The sequence below is a fragment of the Musca domestica genome, unplaced genomic scaffold, assembly GCF_030504385.1.
Source record: "Musca domestica strain aabys unplaced genomic scaffold, Musca_domestica.polishedcontigs.V.1.1 42, whole genome shotgun sequence".
Taxonomy (NCBI): Eukaryota; Metazoa; Arthropoda; class Insecta; order Diptera; family Muscidae; genus Musca; species Musca domestica.
In genome coordinates, this window is record NW_026712329.1 from 4739496 (window position 1) to 4757380 (window position 17885).

At 33.7% G+C, this 17885-nt stretch overlaps 1 protein-coding gene across 4 annotated transcripts in view; it reads left to right on the plus strand.

The window, feature by feature from the left end:
• LOC101899704 (protein unc-80 homolog) overlaps window positions 1-17885 on the plus strand; it is a 62167-nt gene that overhangs the window by 21295 nt on the left and 22987 nt on the right. For 3 of the 4 annotated variants that reach the window (XM_059127141.1, XM_059127144.1, XM_059127142.1), the window contains exons 9-18: window positions 66-376; window positions 724-917; window positions 983-1155; window positions 3923-4035; window positions 8106-8123; window positions 8919-9051; window positions 9118-9565; window positions 13433-13630; window positions 16306-16660; window positions 17771-17876. In XM_059127141.1, the coding sequence (XP_058983124.1) occupies window positions 66-376; window positions 724-917; window positions 983-1155; window positions 3923-4035; window positions 8106-8123; window positions 8919-9051; window positions 9118-9565; window positions 13433-13630; window positions 16306-16660; window positions 17771-17876 (2049 nt within the window). The remainder of the gene's footprint in view (window positions 1-65; window positions 377-723; window positions 918-982; window positions 1156-3922; window positions 4036-8105; window positions 8124-8918; window positions 9052-9117; window positions 9566-13432; window positions 13631-16305; window positions 16661-17770; window positions 17877-17885) is intronic. The other variant, XM_059127143.1, reaches the window with a different exon arrangement.

Below are 17885 nucleotides of genomic sequence, written 5' to 3' on the forward strand. Positions count from 1 at the left end.
AACCCATGGAATACGATTTTTCCTAAATTTCTCCATTTTCTTTTACATGACATGTGGCATTGTAGGCCGATGCTAGCCTGCTGACACAACAACAGCCGCAAAGTCGTCGTGGTAGCCGCCAGTCGATACACTCAAGGGATAAGGATAAGCCATCGACGAAATTTGAATTTGATCAACAGGAGTTGATGCGTGGAGCTTCGATGAAGGAAAAACGCAGCGCCTCAATGGAAAGGGAAACGGAATCGGATAAATCGGAGAGTGTTAATGCTGATGTATCCGCAGCCACCTTTTTGGATGTGGGCGTAATGCGTTGTCTATTTATATCACACTGGCAGGAGGAGGGCATATTTTGGAGTTTGCAATATTTGTATAATAGGTAAGGTTCTAAAGTTGTTTTCTTCAAATAAATCAATTCTCGCTTTCTGAGGTATATTGCTTTTCTTATGAAAAATCAAACCTCACTTTCAGTCGTATGTATTCCGTTGAAAAATCCAAGTGCTCTGCTCCACATTCTGCAAGAGTGTAAAAATGTTACTACAATAACACATTTTACCTTTATGATATCGAAAATAATGAGATTATTGTAGATTTTGGAACAGAGCAAAGTCCGGTATGTGAAGATGAAGACAATTGGACCCCAGTTTGTTACATAACTTTTATGGATTTTCTTTCAATTTTAAACATTTTTACGGATTGAATTTGTTTTTTTTTTTTTTTTTTCAGATTAAGTGAAATTGGCGAAGAAGCTGCCATATCCATAAATCAGCCACGAAAACGATCCAATTCCTTGCCAATACCACATATCGAAATTTCTCTTTATCAAGGACCGAATAGTAATAATCGTGATAGTCCCGGAAGTTCCATAAACAAGGATTATATTGAGATACCAGAACCATCTATTACAGCATGTTTGGCAGGTGAGTTCTAACTAAAGAGACTTTTTCAAGAAGAAAATCCAAAATTCAATTCCCTTTCCTTACAGAAGAAGCATCACCCACAGCTGAGCGACGCGGCAGTGAGAAAAAGAAACGTGTCAAAATGTCCGATCTGCGAGCCTTCGTCGAAACGAAAATGTTTTCGAAATCGGAAAAGAATTTGGAAAAAGTAGGCCTAGATACTGGTTCAGCCAATGGCAAGAGACCACTGCAACATGCAGTAAGAAGAAGCATACAAAATACAAAGCGTTCCAATAATTCTGTGTTAATACACATTTTTTCCCCACCCCCTAACCCTGCAAAAGAATTCCTGCATTTAATTGTATTTCCTTAAATGTGTATGTGTGTGGCATGAACACTCATAAAGGCTACGCATTTTGATTCGTTCATCCGTCATTTGATAAAAATATTTCAGTCCCAATCCCTCCAAAAACCAAGTCACCGTGGGTACTAACTAAATGCAATGATTGGAAGATCAACAAAGTCATATTTGTTTAGAAAACCTAATGAAATATTAGCAGATTGCTCTGTACCGCGATACTTGTCCGCCTAAGTCTAAGTAGTACCTTCCGCATCTCAAACGTTTTTAACGACATAAAATATATATGGTATTTCATCTCGAATTACTCGTTTGAACAGCAGTTCCGCTGGATCTTTCCCAGTTGTACCATTAGGGCTGACATTGTACATAAGCAGGAACTTTGGAATTTCTTTTAGTTCGCTCCATTACTATGAGTTATTCGCGGGTTTTTGACAATGGGACTATTCATAATCTCTACTTCAACGTTTGGATGGAGACGTCATGATTTTGATACTTTTGTTAGTACACCATCTTCTAAACTCGTCACTGACAAACTGACGGTCAATATTTGTTGTGACACCTCAACCAGAAAATGGATTATCCTATTTAACGTAATTTTCTTTAGAAATTTTACTTCTTGCTACCTCGAATAATAGTCAATGGCCATAAATATGAAATCATTGTGTTTTAATGGTTCTAACAGATCCATTGCCAGTCATAACAACGGTCCTTCTGGAAAAACGCCAGTGGGACGGAAAATATCGATTGGATGTAGTCAATGTCCATGAATTATTTTCATGCTTTCAACCGCTTCCATTACTTCAAAATCGAACCAGTTGTTCTCTACGATTTCAAAAATTGACCCTACTCATGGGATGGCTTCTTTGATTATTGGGCGTATATTGATTTCAGTTTGTTGATCGAAAGACGTAATATGTTCAAGTTTGCATAATCTGGATAATGAATCGACGATGTTATATTTACAAGCCTGATAAATTATTTTAAATATAGATGACTGAAGGCTTAACACCTATCGTTCTTTCCGAGATTTGAAAATTTTTCCAGAGGCTTGTTGTTTGTTTGATAATTGATAATTCAAACTCGATGTCCCTCAGATAATAGTAGAAGTGTTCGAAGCCCAACACCAATGCAAGACTTTCCTTTTCTGTTTGTATACGTTCAGTATCAGATAGATTTTTGCTCGCGAACGATATGACTTATAACATATTGTCGCTAAATTGCAGTAATTCCGCTCTGAGGGCCGCTGGTTTCTCGCCATCTATAAGTGAGCTCGCCTTTTTGGTCAAAATATGATAACGGTGGAGTCCTGTTCAGTTGTTTTTTAAGTTTTACAAACGCTTCATCTACCCACTGACCCCAACCGAACTTCACATATTTTCTTATTACATCCCTGAGCGTATACTTATGATCAGCTAGATCTGCTATGAGTTTCCCTAGATAGGTGATCCAGGAAACTCCTTAATTCGTCTTTATTGGTTGGTAGACGGAAATTCATGATTATTATATCGACTTTTCCCGAATCTAGATTTATGCCTTTGTCAGACAGAATGTGACCTCAGAATATACCCCTCTGGCTTTCCAAACATATTTATCCATGTTCAGTACAACATTCCCACTCTCCAAATCCGCCAACAACTCTTATGATTTCTGCCGTTTTCAGGCGATTATTTCGTCCAAATAGTTTATGGCGCAGTTACACGGCGCTATAATGTTTTATATAAACCCTTGAAAATTTTCTGGTGCAGATTTAAGGCCGAAAATATTCTTTTAAATCTAAATAATTCTTTCGAAATGACTCCAACTGGCGGTTCGCATTTTTAGATCCAACCCAAAAAAGGATTTAGTATGCATAGCTTAGCGTAGCTTGGGCAGGAAGGAATCGAATGTCGGTAGCGGATAATCTGTCTTTGTTTACCGACGCTGAGTCTCAAACTCATATAAGGAATATAAGTTATTTTGGTCTGTAACATTTTGTAGAATAACAAATTATAGGAAATTTACTTTTAATGGGTTATTCCGATTATACAGTTTTTGTTGAGTTAAGGGAAAGTTTTACAACTTTTTATTATCGATGCTCGAACTTACAAACCTCCCGTTATATGTTTGATTTTTTTTTAAGAAATAACACACTACCCCCCCCCCCCCCCTCTTTTAATTTACTCAAAATACCAAGGATACTTTGCTTGCATTATCTGGTAGTGGATTAATTCAGATCAAGTAGCTCCAAATGCCGGGTTGCCATGTGAATTCGGGACGCCATTTAAGGATTATATTTTTACACGAATTTGGGTATTTCAGATTTTCATAGATATTTAACGTTTTCATTAAAATGTATCATACCAGTTCCTATCACCGTGACATTTAGAAAATATCTTCAAATCGCATTGACTTGTTTTTAATGTTTCCTATCCAGCATTGCATTTAATTAGTTCCACCGCAATGAACCTCCAAATATTATTCCCCACAGCAAAAATGAAAGTATTCCTAAAATCACAAAACTTATACGAAATCTATTCGAGCAATTAACTCCCTTTTACTTATACACTCACGTTGCATATGTTTCTTGTTCAGTGTTCAGTTTCTCAATGTTAAATGTATTCGTTTACAACCTTAACACTATTTTTATTTTATTTAATATTTTATCTAAATTTTCAATTATCTCCAGGAATATCATCGCAGTTTGGATACCGGAGAAAAGAAGCTTTCGCGTTCGGCATCCATGATATCAAGAGAGCCAGCTAGTAACTTGATCAAAGGAAAATCAATGCCAAGTTTGAGGTAAGCATTATTAAAATTATAGTCAGTTATATTTCTCCCCGAATCTGTGTGGTACCCCCCTAAGACAACATGACCTTGGAACACTTACCAACAACAAATAAAAATATACAAACTCAAAAATGAAGATTATTCAAACTAGTATTAAATAACGAATAACAAAAGAAAGGAATATCCTTTTCAGATCAACCAGAAAGAAATTCAAAGTAGATAGATTGTACCAGTTGGTTTTCCCGACAGCTCATGGCGCCTAGTATTGTATATTGAGGAATTGCAAGGAATATTGAACCGTTGAATCCCTCCTCCACAAAGTTTTACTATTGATGGAATGGTATTAAAGTGGTTTACGAAATTCATTTATTTTTATAGCCTCCACCATACATAGTATGGTGGGTATATGAAGTTCGTCATTCCTTTTGTAACCCATCGAAATAATCATTGTAGACCCAAAAAGTATATATATTCTTGATCAGCGTGAAATTCTAATACGATTTAACCATGCCCTTCCGTTTGTCCGTCTGTTGTAATATATATATATATATATATATATATATATATATATATATATATATATATATATATATATATATATATATATATATATATATATATATATATATATAAGGAGTTCTTTGTGAGTACTTTACCCCCAGAAATAGATTTGTCTATATAGGTCCACAATATCGTATATTCCCCATATATCGGCACCTTCCGATATAAGGTATTTTAAAGATTTTAACTGAATTTTTAATGGATTTTATTTTTTTGAAAATTTTCTAATTCCTTTCAAATGGTAAAGGGTACTCAAAGTTCGGCCCGGCCGAACTTACTGCTTTTTTACTTGTTTTTTTTTTCGTAAAGACTTGATTAATGTATCCCATCTTCACGCTGGTTTAATATTGATGGAAACATTAAGTTGAGTTATGTTAATTCAATTGTTTACCGTTTTGTGGTAGAGTTCTAGAACCTCTGTTATTGTAAATTTTATCAACTGAGATATATAAATTGTGACCCTTTGTGGGGAAGGCACCAGAAGGAGTGGGCCGATGTCGATCATCTAATTCTTTAAAAAAGTTTCTCCAAAACGCATCAGTCGTCATAGGTACACTTGTGACTATTTTTGATCTATCAGGGTTAAAACATTCAAATCTTGGATATTTAATGGATTACGCCAACCAAAGGGGAATAAGTATTTTGCCAGAGCACATATTTGCTCATCTTCATTCGGGAGCGAAACTTGTTCGCGAGCAATATTGCTCGAAGAGTGTGATTTTTTTTACTCTTCACTCATTTGTTTTGTGTGTCTGCACTCCTGAAGCACTCATGTTTAAAGGGGAAGAGAGGGGATGAGATGAAGAGGTGGTGTGATCTTGTACAGAAAAATACACATGCATAGAAATACACATAGACTAAAACTAAAAGAGTGCTCGGCAAGAGAAGAATCTACTGTAAAATATGCTGTCGTATTGAAATTGAGCTTTCACGATTTTTTCTACTCCCAGGAGCGCACTCGCTCGAATTCGAGTGAGTTTCACTCTTTGTACACATCCGAGGGAGTTTCTCGGAGGTTTATTTTTTGCAAGCAAATTACAATTCGCATTTTTTGTCCGATTGAGAAAAAACTTTGACCATCCAATTTGTTTTTACCAAGAACAAACCCTATTAATGGTGGCGATCGGTTATTATTTATATTTACCTCTCAAATCTTTTTTTGCTCGAGTTTTGTGCATCAAATGCGTAATATAAGACCAAAAATAGTATATTTTAACACATAAGACCGAATGTATGTTTTATACGGTTTAATATTAAAGTCCTCCCATTCTGTAATATGCTTCCATAACTTTGATATCCAATAAAAATATCAGATATAGCCTAGAGATACATTTTCAACCGAGATCAGTTGAGATGTGCATTTAGATTCCATATATTTTTCCCTCGAATTTGATGTTAATGATGCATCAACCATGCTAAGTTTGTCCAATTAGTTTGAATTTTGGAACACAAGAACAAGATCTGATTAGAATATAATCTGCCAAGTTCGGACCACATAACTGATACATATATTTTCATCTATAAAATTCTAAGTCAATTTAATGACTTCCGTCCGTCTACTAAAATCAAGATAGAGGTTACAATATTTTAGATAATTGAACAGATGGAGTTTATTGGTCCACGTTTAGGCATAGTCCCCATAAAACGGCAACTCTTGATTGTCCGTATCTCGAAGATTATGATCAAAATCAACGCAAAAAAAATTACGGTTAAGTCCAGCAGATTATGAAAGTAGAGCTAAACAAAGAAGACACGTGTATCGGCATTTTGAAAGTTTACACCGAAAAGTAACCAAAATGGAGAGGGCAAGTTGTCCCCTCTTCAATGCTGTTGGAAATTTTCGGAATCAGATAAGGAATCAGATTCCGAAAATTCCTTACATTTTAGATATGTAGTGTCTTCGGCATCATTGCAGATAAAATTACGGTAATTTTAACTCTCAATCAAATCAACTCTCTTCTTTCCTCTTTTTATAAAATGGTTAAAAATTACCTTTAAACGGCATCGCAGGCTGTTAAAATTTGTCATAAAATTCTACGATAGGTTTTAGAAGATGTCAAGAGTCTAAATCTTATCTAAACGCCAGAAACTCATATATATAATAAACACATTTATGGTTAAAGCCTCACATTTTGTGAGTTTGTGCAAAAATCTCCAACAAAGCATCATATCGTTGCCAAATATTGGCATTTTGAGTTCTTTTTATTTAGAAACGCTGTTTGCCAAGAATTACCAACAAAAGTCCATCTTTTGGTATTACCTTTATAAAAATGCACCCACTGTTTTTAGTTGATGCCAGGGTCTTGGCCATATTTTCCATTCATGTTGGCTTTAAATTTCCGAAAATATGGGGGTTGTAGGAAGACGTAGACCTGCACAGACAATTTTTTGTCTTATGCTGTATTATCCACTACAAATTTCCAATACCAAATTTCAAACAATTACGGTGAATAATGTCGCTAAAATCATCAAAATACCAAAACGTGGACCTACATGCCCCATTTCCAATACCAAAAGTCCTGCAGACATAATATACATTTGAGTAAAATTCATTTTGTTCGGAAGCTAGAGTGAATTCCACAGACGGACAGACTAAATCAACAAACGAAATGAAAAACTTAATATACCCTCCATACTATTGTGGAGGGTATAAAAATACTCGGTATATTTCCATGTTTTCCAATAGCGTCATTATATAATTTGTCACCTTTTGCACGGATTCTACGGAGTTCGTACTGGGTTCTACCTCCTGTGGCATAACATTTCTTATAGCCACCATATAACGATATTTGGTATTCTGATGATATTAACCACAATAATGGTGTCTACCTCGTGTGGAACAACTTTGCCTATATAGATCCATATATATGTAGATGAAAATAATATCCATATAACGGTATCCTCCACCAACGTTTTCTATAAAAACAGTAAATTTTTGGTTATTTTTAGAGCATTTTTCTTGAAATTCTTAATTTTTGTCGGTTGGGTTAATATAGTTTTCCGTTTAGCCTTCATGAATCGGTTCCTCCCTATTTTGATTATTTTAGCTACATTTTTGCAAAGTTGAATTTAGTAATTAAAGACTTTCTATATTTAAATAGATAGATGAAAGACCTTGCATAATTTTGGATCGACCTTTAACAGATAGAAGACTGCCCATAGTTTTCTGATGATAGAATGTCACCTTTAGGTTTTGTTAAGTGTAATATCTTCAACATATCTTCAACATGGTTAAAATCAGTCTTAGGATAGGATTCTTTTTATAGGAATTCTTTACATACAAGATTTCCCATATTCTTTCCAAGTACACACCAAAAATAATAACTTCAACTCGACAAACACATGAAACACCCTAACCTCACTCTCTGCACAAAATTTTGCACTGATTCTATCACTAAAACAACAAAAATCTGCTTTCCTTTGCTAAAGCTAAGCTTTCATTTTCTTTCACGTTTTCTTTTACTTGTATCCTATCCAAAACAACAAAAAAATGTTTTTCATTATAACAAAAAAAAAACCAGCTGTCTACTCGATAGCGGGTGAGTTGTGCTGTTTACCAAATTGAAGTTCGATGAAAATAAAAGAAACACCAGTTTTCTGTTGCAAACATGAAACACCATACCCCATACACCAGCACCATAAAATCCATTCATGGGAAACTTTTCACATAATTGGCTATCGAAAAAAACGATGTGGGAACAAGAATGAAATATTTTTTAAATATTGGTTTTTCTATCTCGAAAAGCAATGTAATTTGAGGAATTCAATTGGTATTGCGCAAAAAATTAAGAAAGTCCCATTGACGAAATTGGGTATTGTTTTTTCGTCCTAGAGCACATTCTGTGCTCTCTAAATTCATTCGATTTCTCAATTTCGAAAATAATCGTTAAAAATGTTCATTTTGTCCATTTGAGATAGACAAACCGATCTTAAAAATGTTATATTTCAAACGTTTTTGTCCCAACTATCAAAATTACAAAACAACAACAAAAACATTATTTACAACTATAATTACGTTAAATTGTTTTTGCCCATTTCTTGCTTCTCATGTTTGTTGCACTTCTATTTATTCAAATGCCACAAATGTCCCTCAAAATTCCCAAACCCACCCTCGTATTCCCACTTAAATTTTACAAATTTCGTTCCAAGTAGAACTTTGTTGCTGCGTTATTAAACGGTCTTTTTGTATATAAGCTTTTTATTCTTAACGTATTACAATTAGAAATTAAATTAAAACTCATCCTGCACAATCATGTCATCCTTGTTAACTAATGTTGCTTTCTTTTCCTATATTCCCCCCTCAATGGAATATTGAAATATTGAAGATTTTACAGATATGTTGAACCACCTAAAGTTATCAGGTCATCACAGTCTTCGGGTCAGAGGACGACATTTTATCCGCGGAATCCCATAATTACCGTAACGGAACATACACCCACACCCTCACCGGATTATATGAAGAGACAGGTATGCCACACCACCCAAGTTGTTGTACACTTTCAATATCAAATACTCTTTCATTTTTGATTTCAGGGTTCAATTGATTCCCAATTGGATGCATTGAGCAGTGGTGGTAGCATTGGCGGTGGTATGGCCGGAGCCAATGGTTATAACGGCAGTATGGCTGGCTTGTCCAGCAGTAATGTGGCGGGTTCACGTTTTCGTGGTCACATGTTACGTTCCAATACCGATTCTCACATTGATTACACCGGTGTGGACGAATCCGAAGCACCCGGATCGTCATTTTATATTACCCGTGATGGTGGCATAGATTATGAAATTGTTTTACTGGCCGTATTGAATGTCTTCAAGAGGGATCTTACCGTAGTGTCGCTGAGAGTATTGGAATCTGGTCTAAATATTTGTGAACTTTTATTGGAAATGGGTGTTTTGAAATTGGGTGAACATGCCCATGAAATTTCAATGGGAATCATAAGAAGAGCCCTTCAAGTTCTCGGCTGTCCAAATGGTTGCAATGATGGTAAGTGGGAGGGAGTATTGATGAAACCTACATTCAGATGGAATGTTTTATCATCCAAAAACTTATATTAAAAGAAATCTGGAACAATTTTCTAAGAGAAAAATAAGATTTTCTTAAAAAAAATATTATCCAGATAATGATTTTTTATAGGAAACTAGCTGGCCCGGTCCGCGTTGCCGGCCCGTACTTTTAGTCTTTAAAGCATAATAAATCACAGATCTGACTTATGTAGGCGGCACAATTTTGATTATAAGTAATGACGACATTATAATTACTCCAATTTTGATTATAAATAATGACTTGATTATGAGTAATGACTCCATGACTAAATATAAATTAATATTCATTGCAAAAGTTATAATTACCGTCGGTTTTAAATATTTTGAATAGCCTGATCTTATTTTTCAGATATAGGCTTTAATTTGAGTGTTAAATACCTATATGATAAAGAACATCTATAATAGTCCCATGTGAAAATTCTGCTCAATTTTTGATATTGTAAAAAGCATTCAAATAAGCTATAATTTGAAATTTGTATTTCCATCGTTTAAAATCCCCTACTGTGTGGTATTCAGTTTTGTCCACCTCATACTTAAAGGCAGAATGTTGTCGGAATAGCCAAAAGAATTACTCTTTTGCTCCGATTACCGTAAGATGGGCATTAATTGTTTGTCATTTAAATTGTGCGGTGGAGATCCAATAAAGTTACTTTATAATTTCGTATTTTTTTCATGTTTCTGCCACAATTTCCGACTGAATGAGTCCCAGAATGACATTTCGGAGTTTATTTCATATAGACGTACATCCCAAATCTACGTTCCCAACCAATATTTTATTAGGGGTTACAAATTCAATAGAATACCAAATTTTCTTTTCTGACCTGACATTGGTTGGGAAAGTGGACTTTAGGGTATACTAATGTGGGGACTATACTTAAATAAATTCCTATGAGGATAATTATCTGTAAGATGATTTTCTACCCCAGGGTTTTTTACCCAGGTAGCCTCAAGACTAAGATGCGCACTATTCCGAAAAATAAAAATTTTATAAGAAGAGGTTTTCTTCCCCCTTAGAAACAAAGATGTCAAATAAGAGCCAAAAAATGAAAAAAGTGGCCAAGACCCCGAAAATACCTTAAATCATATGATGGTGATACCAAAACTTGATAATTTTTTGCAAAGATGGTTTCTTCTTAAATTATCAACATGAGCTAAAATTAGTACGAAAAATATGGTTAAAATGTAGAATATACTTGAAATCGGGTTGTTCCGTTATCAGGGGTTATGATCCATATCATGACCTGCCAAAGCGATTAAAGGTATCTTGAATGTTAAGGTAGAATTTCTATTTTGCGTTCTTTATAGTCGGTATTTGACTGATTGCAGTCCCAATGTATTTTGCATTTTGTGTTCTCATTTGACAATTTATTGTCATATGAAAGAAGCAGGTCCACTTTTTGAAATTAACCCCATAACGCTTCTTCGGTCATTTTTGTTTGTTTAAATGTGTTCGCATCTTCCAGCTGAAGCACGATGTAGGTCCTGGAGTAGAAAGCATTTAACATCGTATGGCGCCCTCATTTCATTTTTAATATTATTCATTCAGAATTCAAACCAATAAAAAATGTACTCTTCAATATAGAAAAAAAAAAAGAATATTCTACTGGTTCGCTGATTTCTTTGCGGCAAATTTTTAAAGGTGATTACGAAGTTTGTCGGTAGAATGTACTATTATTTTGAAATTCGATTCCATTGAAAAATGTGATTTTTCCCGATTTTAAAATTTTCATATAAAGCGACAACGGATAAAATTGTTAAATACATAAAATCAATAAATAACAGTTTTATCCGTTGTGGCTTTATATTACCCAAAAAACCTAAACATCATATTAGAATTCAAAAAAAAAAGAAAAAAATAAACACTACAAATGTACATTCGAAAATAGTACGTCAAAATGGAAAAAATATGCAATATAAAACATTACTATTGTACATTTTAAAAGTCAAAATGAAAATGTTCAAATTTCACATTTTACGCGATTTTTTTTGGATTTTTTTCTTTTCTGCCAAGAGGCAATTCCGAATTTGTCTAAATCGTTAAAATCAGACTGGCTGTCTTTATGTTATAAGAGTATTAACTAACACAATTTTCTTTTACATATAGAGAGATAGATTTAAAAGTAGGCGCGTTTCTCAGTCCCTAAATAAGTACTTAGGGTTAGATGGAAAGCAAACAGCATCTCGTGTAATAATTCTCAAACCGATATCTTCACTATTTTGGCAAATATAAAGATTTTAGATAAATCGTAATAGTGGGCGTAAAAGGAGGCGTGGTCAATATTTTTTTCTTTTAAAACCTAACTCGGGGTATGACGAACGTTTGTACAAAAAATTATGCAAATCGGTCCAGCCGTTTTCAACTGATTCCGTTACCAACAAACAACAATTGATTTTTATATATATAGATGTTATACAAATCGTTATCCAGATAAGGGTTTCTCATAGAAAATATTATCCGGATATGGTTTTCTTATGAAAAATATTCGCATAACATTTTTACACATTACATTTTAACATTACAGAAAATGATATTGGGATAGAAAATTTTATCCGGATAAAGTTTTCTTATAGAAAATGTCATCCGGATAACGTTGTCTTATAAAAAACGTTATCTGAATATGGTTTTCTTATAAAAAAAAATTTGTCCAGATAAGGTTTTATTATAGACAATTTTATCCGGAAAAGGTTTTCTTATAGAAAACGTTATGCGGATAAGGTTTTCTCATAGAAAATGTTATCCGGATAAGCTTTTCTTATAGAAAATGTTATCCCGATAAGCTTTTTTGATAGAAAATGTTATCCGGAGAAGGTTTTTTTATAGAAAATATTATCCGGATAAGGTTTCGTATAGAAAATTTTATCCGGATAAGGTTTTCATATAGAAAATTTTGCCCAGATAGGGCTTTCTTATAGAAAATGTTATCCGGATACGGTTTTCTTGTAGAAAATGTTATCCGGATAAGGTTTTCTTGTAGAAAATTTTATCCGGATAAGGTTTTCTTGTAGACAATTTTATCCGGAAAAGGTTTTCTTATAGAAAACGTTATGCGGATAAGGGTTTCTTATAGAAAATGTTATCCGGATAAACTTTTCTTATAGAAAATGTTATCCGGATAAGCTTTTTTGATAGAAAATGTTATTTGGAGAAGGTTTTTTTTTATAGAAAATATTATTCGGATAAGGTTTCATATAGAAAATTTTATCCGGATAAGGTTTTCATATAGAAAATTTTACCCAGATAGGGGTTTCTTATAGAAAATGTTATCCGGATACGGTTTTCTTGTAGAAAATGTTATCCGGATAAGGTTTTCTTGTAGAAAATTTCATCCGGATAAGGTTTTCTTGTAGACAATTTTATCCGGAAAAGGTTTTCTTATAGAAAACGTTATGCGGATAAGCTTTTCTTATAGAAAATGTTATCCGGATAAGCTTTTCTTATCGAAAATGTTATCCGGATAAGCTTTTTTGATAGAAAATGTTATTCGGAGAAGGTTTTTTTATAGAAAATATTATTCGGATAAGGTTTACTTATAAAAAATGTTATCCGTATAAGGTTTTCTTATAGAAAACGTTATCGGGATATGGTTTTCTTAAAAAAAAATATCCGGATAAGGTTTTCTTATAGAAAATTTTATCTCGATAAGGGTTTCTCATAGTAAATGGTTTCCGAATAAGATTTTCTCACGTATAAAATTTCCTCATTGAAAATGTTATTTTTACAAGGGTTTCCTTTAAAAATGTTTTTAATAAAAAAATGCTTTTTGGATATAGACTCCTTTTGTATCAAATATGTAATTCGTTTTTTTAGGTGTCCGTGGACCTCCCGCTGATTTCCTTCGCAGCCAATGCCAAAAGATTCTCTCACGTCTTCTTCGGCATGCCAGTCAACGAACGAAGAAGTATCTACAGGAAATGGTGAAAAATTCCGGTCTCAAAGAATTGGTGGACTTTTTCCATGCTTTTTGTGCATTTTGTGTGGATCCAAGTTCATTGTTATCGCCGCTAAGTAAGTTTGAAAGATTTTACAAAAAAAAAATAGATAGAGATTAGAAATTAGAAATAAATTAATTTCAAATGTTGATTCATTGAGATTAGTTGCATACATTCATTCTACGCGCAAATACTTTGGGCAACAAAAAACAATGAGTATGTAGTTAATGCCCCCGGCCAATAACCAACTACCTGTCATACATTACACTAGCAAACCTGATACAATAGTTTTCAATACATTTAGCATGTTCAAATTAAGCTGCTTCCACTGAGCTTTAAGTTGCTTCGGAAATGCTTTTGCAATACATTTTAAAAGTTAAAAATATTGTTGTTAAAAATTACCAAATTGCATGCAAATATATATAATTTATTCTTAATTTGCTACGAGTAAATCAAAAGTTTTCAAAATAAACAATAACCGACAGTGGAACAATATTCGAACACATTTTTGTTCATAATATATTATTCGGATGAAATATTTTGTATGAAAATTTTACATTTACGTTAAAAAAGTTAAAGGCCATAAAAATCCCTATGCAGATTATTAGTAAACATTAATCGGATAACATTGGTATGAGAAAATAATAATAATATTTTCTATGAAAAAAACTTTATCGGGATAGCAAATAAAAAGTCCGGATTATTTTTTTTTAAGAAAACATTTTCCGGATAAAAGAACATCATTCGAATAAAAAATTTGCCAGATGTTTTTTTTATATAAAGATAGCTACAGGGTGAGATGAAAAATCTGCAACCAACTTCAGACTGCTGTCATTTCTAAGCCACTCGCCCGACTGCTGTTAAAATTATACCAGTGACAGCTCATTATATTGTTTACAAGTGTACAAAAGCATTTTGGTGAGAATTTTCCAGAAAAAGAGGTATTCGTGATGGAATTCAAGCGAGATGGTGTGATTTCTTTAAATTTGGCTGGAAAACCACAAGTGGCTATCGTTAGAGCACTCCAGCATAAATCTTTTGTGTCTCGTACCATCGCTAGTTACCGTGATACTGGTAGCGTAGCCCGACATCAAGGAAATGGACGGAAGAAAACAGCAACATCAGCAAAAATGGTTCGAAAAGTAAAGAAGCTACTTGATCGAAACCCGAAATCGTAATATTCTATTCGGCAAATATTGAAAAAGTGCAAAACTTACACCTCAACAGAAAGAAAATAGATTCAAAAGATGGTGTGGGCCGCCATAACAGCCGATGGTCGCTCTCCGCTCGTATTAATCGACCGTGCCATCAGAATAAATGGCGAATATTATAGCGGTTGAAGCCTTTGGCATGCAAACATTTTGGCCGCAGACCTTGGACATTCCAACAGGACTCAGCACCATCGCACTCAGCATGCGCCACCCAAGAATGGTTATAAAATGAGGCTCCTCGCTTGGCCACCAAAATCTCCGGATACCAATCCGTTGGACTATTGTGTCTGGAGTATTTTGGAAAGCAAGGTTGGTACTAAAAAACACCAAAGCAACATTCGGGCAGCGTGTGACGGTTTCATTTGCCGTTTGAAGGCCATAATTCGCGCCAAAGGTGACCAATTCGAACAAATCTAAATTTATTCTAAAATTTGATGCTATTTCCGACATTTTTTTTTTTTGCATTCATTCAATACAATTAAAAAAATGTAAAAATTATGGCGTTTGAGGTTGCTGCATTTTTTTTTATCTCACCCTGTATACGGGATTCGCATATCCGGATTAGATTTAATTTAAAAAAGATTTAAACGTATAAAAATCCTCAAAGGGAGCCTTATCCGAATAACATTGTCTACAATAAAAACTCATCTGGATGAACTTTTCCTTCGGGTATTCAGATCTTATTTGAATTATATACTCTATAAAAATCCTCTTCAAAAAGAATATAAGAATACATTATTCGGAAAGAAATTTTTATTAGAAAGCTTTATTCGCATAAAATTCCCTAAATAAAACGTCTCATACGGAAAAACTTAACCCATACCCGTTAACATTGTCCACAAGAAAAACTTAGAAGGAAGTACGTTTAGGTTTACGAAATCCTCTCAATTTCAAATGTCAATTCCATATCGTATACGCCAAATATCCACTGGATTTGGGAATACGATTTACATGACGTATACTATATGGAATTGACATTTGAAATTGAGCGGATTTAGTCGTTTAAACGTGCTTTACCTTTTGTATTAACATAAACGTAGCCGTATAACATATTCTAGTTTATAAAAAAATTATTTAGACAACATCTTCCATTACCAAATCTTATCCGGATAGGTTCATACATCATCGTTGTCCAGATAAAATTCAAAACTGATAGCATGTACTCAACATTTTATTGGCTTTTTTACTTGTAGCATACAAATATTTATTGCATTTAAAATATTGTCTTAAAACTATTTGGTTCCTCTTTTTTAACCGGTTTTGTTCCCCCTAAATCTCCTGCCAATCCTTGTATCTTTTTCTCTTCGACGACACCGTCCGATAACGCATCTATTTGTTTGTTTGTTTTGATAACACCCACACGAACACACACTTTCTTTCTCTTTCTTTCTGTCTGTCTCTTTCTTCCATATATCTATCTTTTCTTCTCGCTATGCCACTGTCTATATCTAACCGTTTCGATAACCAATCCACACATATATATCTGTACAAAAAACATCAAAACACAACAACAAAATATCGAATAACGAACACATAATAGCTCATAAACGCACGAGTGCCTTTAAAAATCTTAACACCGATCTTGGCAATGGTGTATCCTCATCAGGCGGTCAAGGTGGATATTCGACAAATTTTAGTGGCGGCCTAAGCGGCGGACCAGAGGCTCAAGTTATTGCCGCAGTTTTTAAGCCAGTGGTGACAAGATTTGTTAATGCTTCCAAGGAATTGAAATCGGTGGAAAACACCAGCTTGTATAGCGATGTCCGGCAGTTTATAACCTATGTCAAGGGGGCACATGGCGGACCATTCCGTTTGGTGGCCCTTAGTGGTATTTTGGCAGTAACGCCGAGGCCACACAAGAAGGGACCTGCTTCACAAACAACAAGAGTTATAAGGTGAGTTGATAGGAAAACAATATCCGGATGTTTTCAATATGAAAATATTTTCTATAGGAAAAAATTATGCGGATAATATTTTCTATAAGAAAAAATTATGCGGATAATATTTTCTATGGGTAAACATTATGCGGATAATATTTTCTATAGGAAAACATTATGCGGATATTTTCTATAGGAAAACATAATGCGGATTACATTTTCAATAGGAAAACATTATCCGAAAATACTCTCTATGGGAAAACATTATCCGCATAACGTTTTAAAAAGGAAAACTGTCAGGATAATATTTTTTGTGGAAAACATTATCCAGATGATATTTTCTATTTTCTATAGGAAAACAATATCTGGATAATGTTTTCAATAGGGAAACAATATCCGGATAATGTTTTCAATAGGAAAACAATATCCAGATAATATTTTCTATAGGAAAAAATTATGCGGATATCCTATAGAAAATAGGAAATCATTATGCGGATAATATTTTCTATAGGAAATCATTATGCGGATAATATTTTCTATGGGAAAACATTTTGCGGATAATATTTTCTATAGGAAAACATTATGCGGATAATATTTTCTATAGGAAATCATTATGCGGATAATATTTTCTATGGGAAAACATTATGCGGATAATATTTTCTATAGGAAAACATTATGCGGATAATATTTCCTAAAGGAAAACATTATGCGGATAATATTTTCTATAGGAAAACATTATCCGAAAATATTCTCTATGGGAAAACATTATCCGGATAACGTTTTCAAAAGGAAAACTGTATCCGGATAATATTTTCTGTGGAAAACGTTATCCAGATGATATTTTCTATTTTCTATAGGAAAGCAATATCTGGATAATATTTTCTAAAGGAAAAACGTTATGCGGATAATATTTTCTATAGGAAAATATTATTCGAATACTATTTTCTATAGGAAAACATTATGCGGATAACATTTTCAATGTTTAATATTTTAAATGGGAGAACATTATTTAAATAGTTTTCAAAATTAAAATATATATATATATATATATATATATATATATATATATATATATATATATATATATATATATATATATATATATTTACATCCTGACTCTTTTTCCAGACACATACCCCAAGCCGATGTGGCTCAAAGTGTCCAAAATGATGATAACCGTTCTCAAAGACGTCTTCTGCTCAAAAAGAGAAGCACATCCTCGGCATGTGCTGTGGTAAAATAA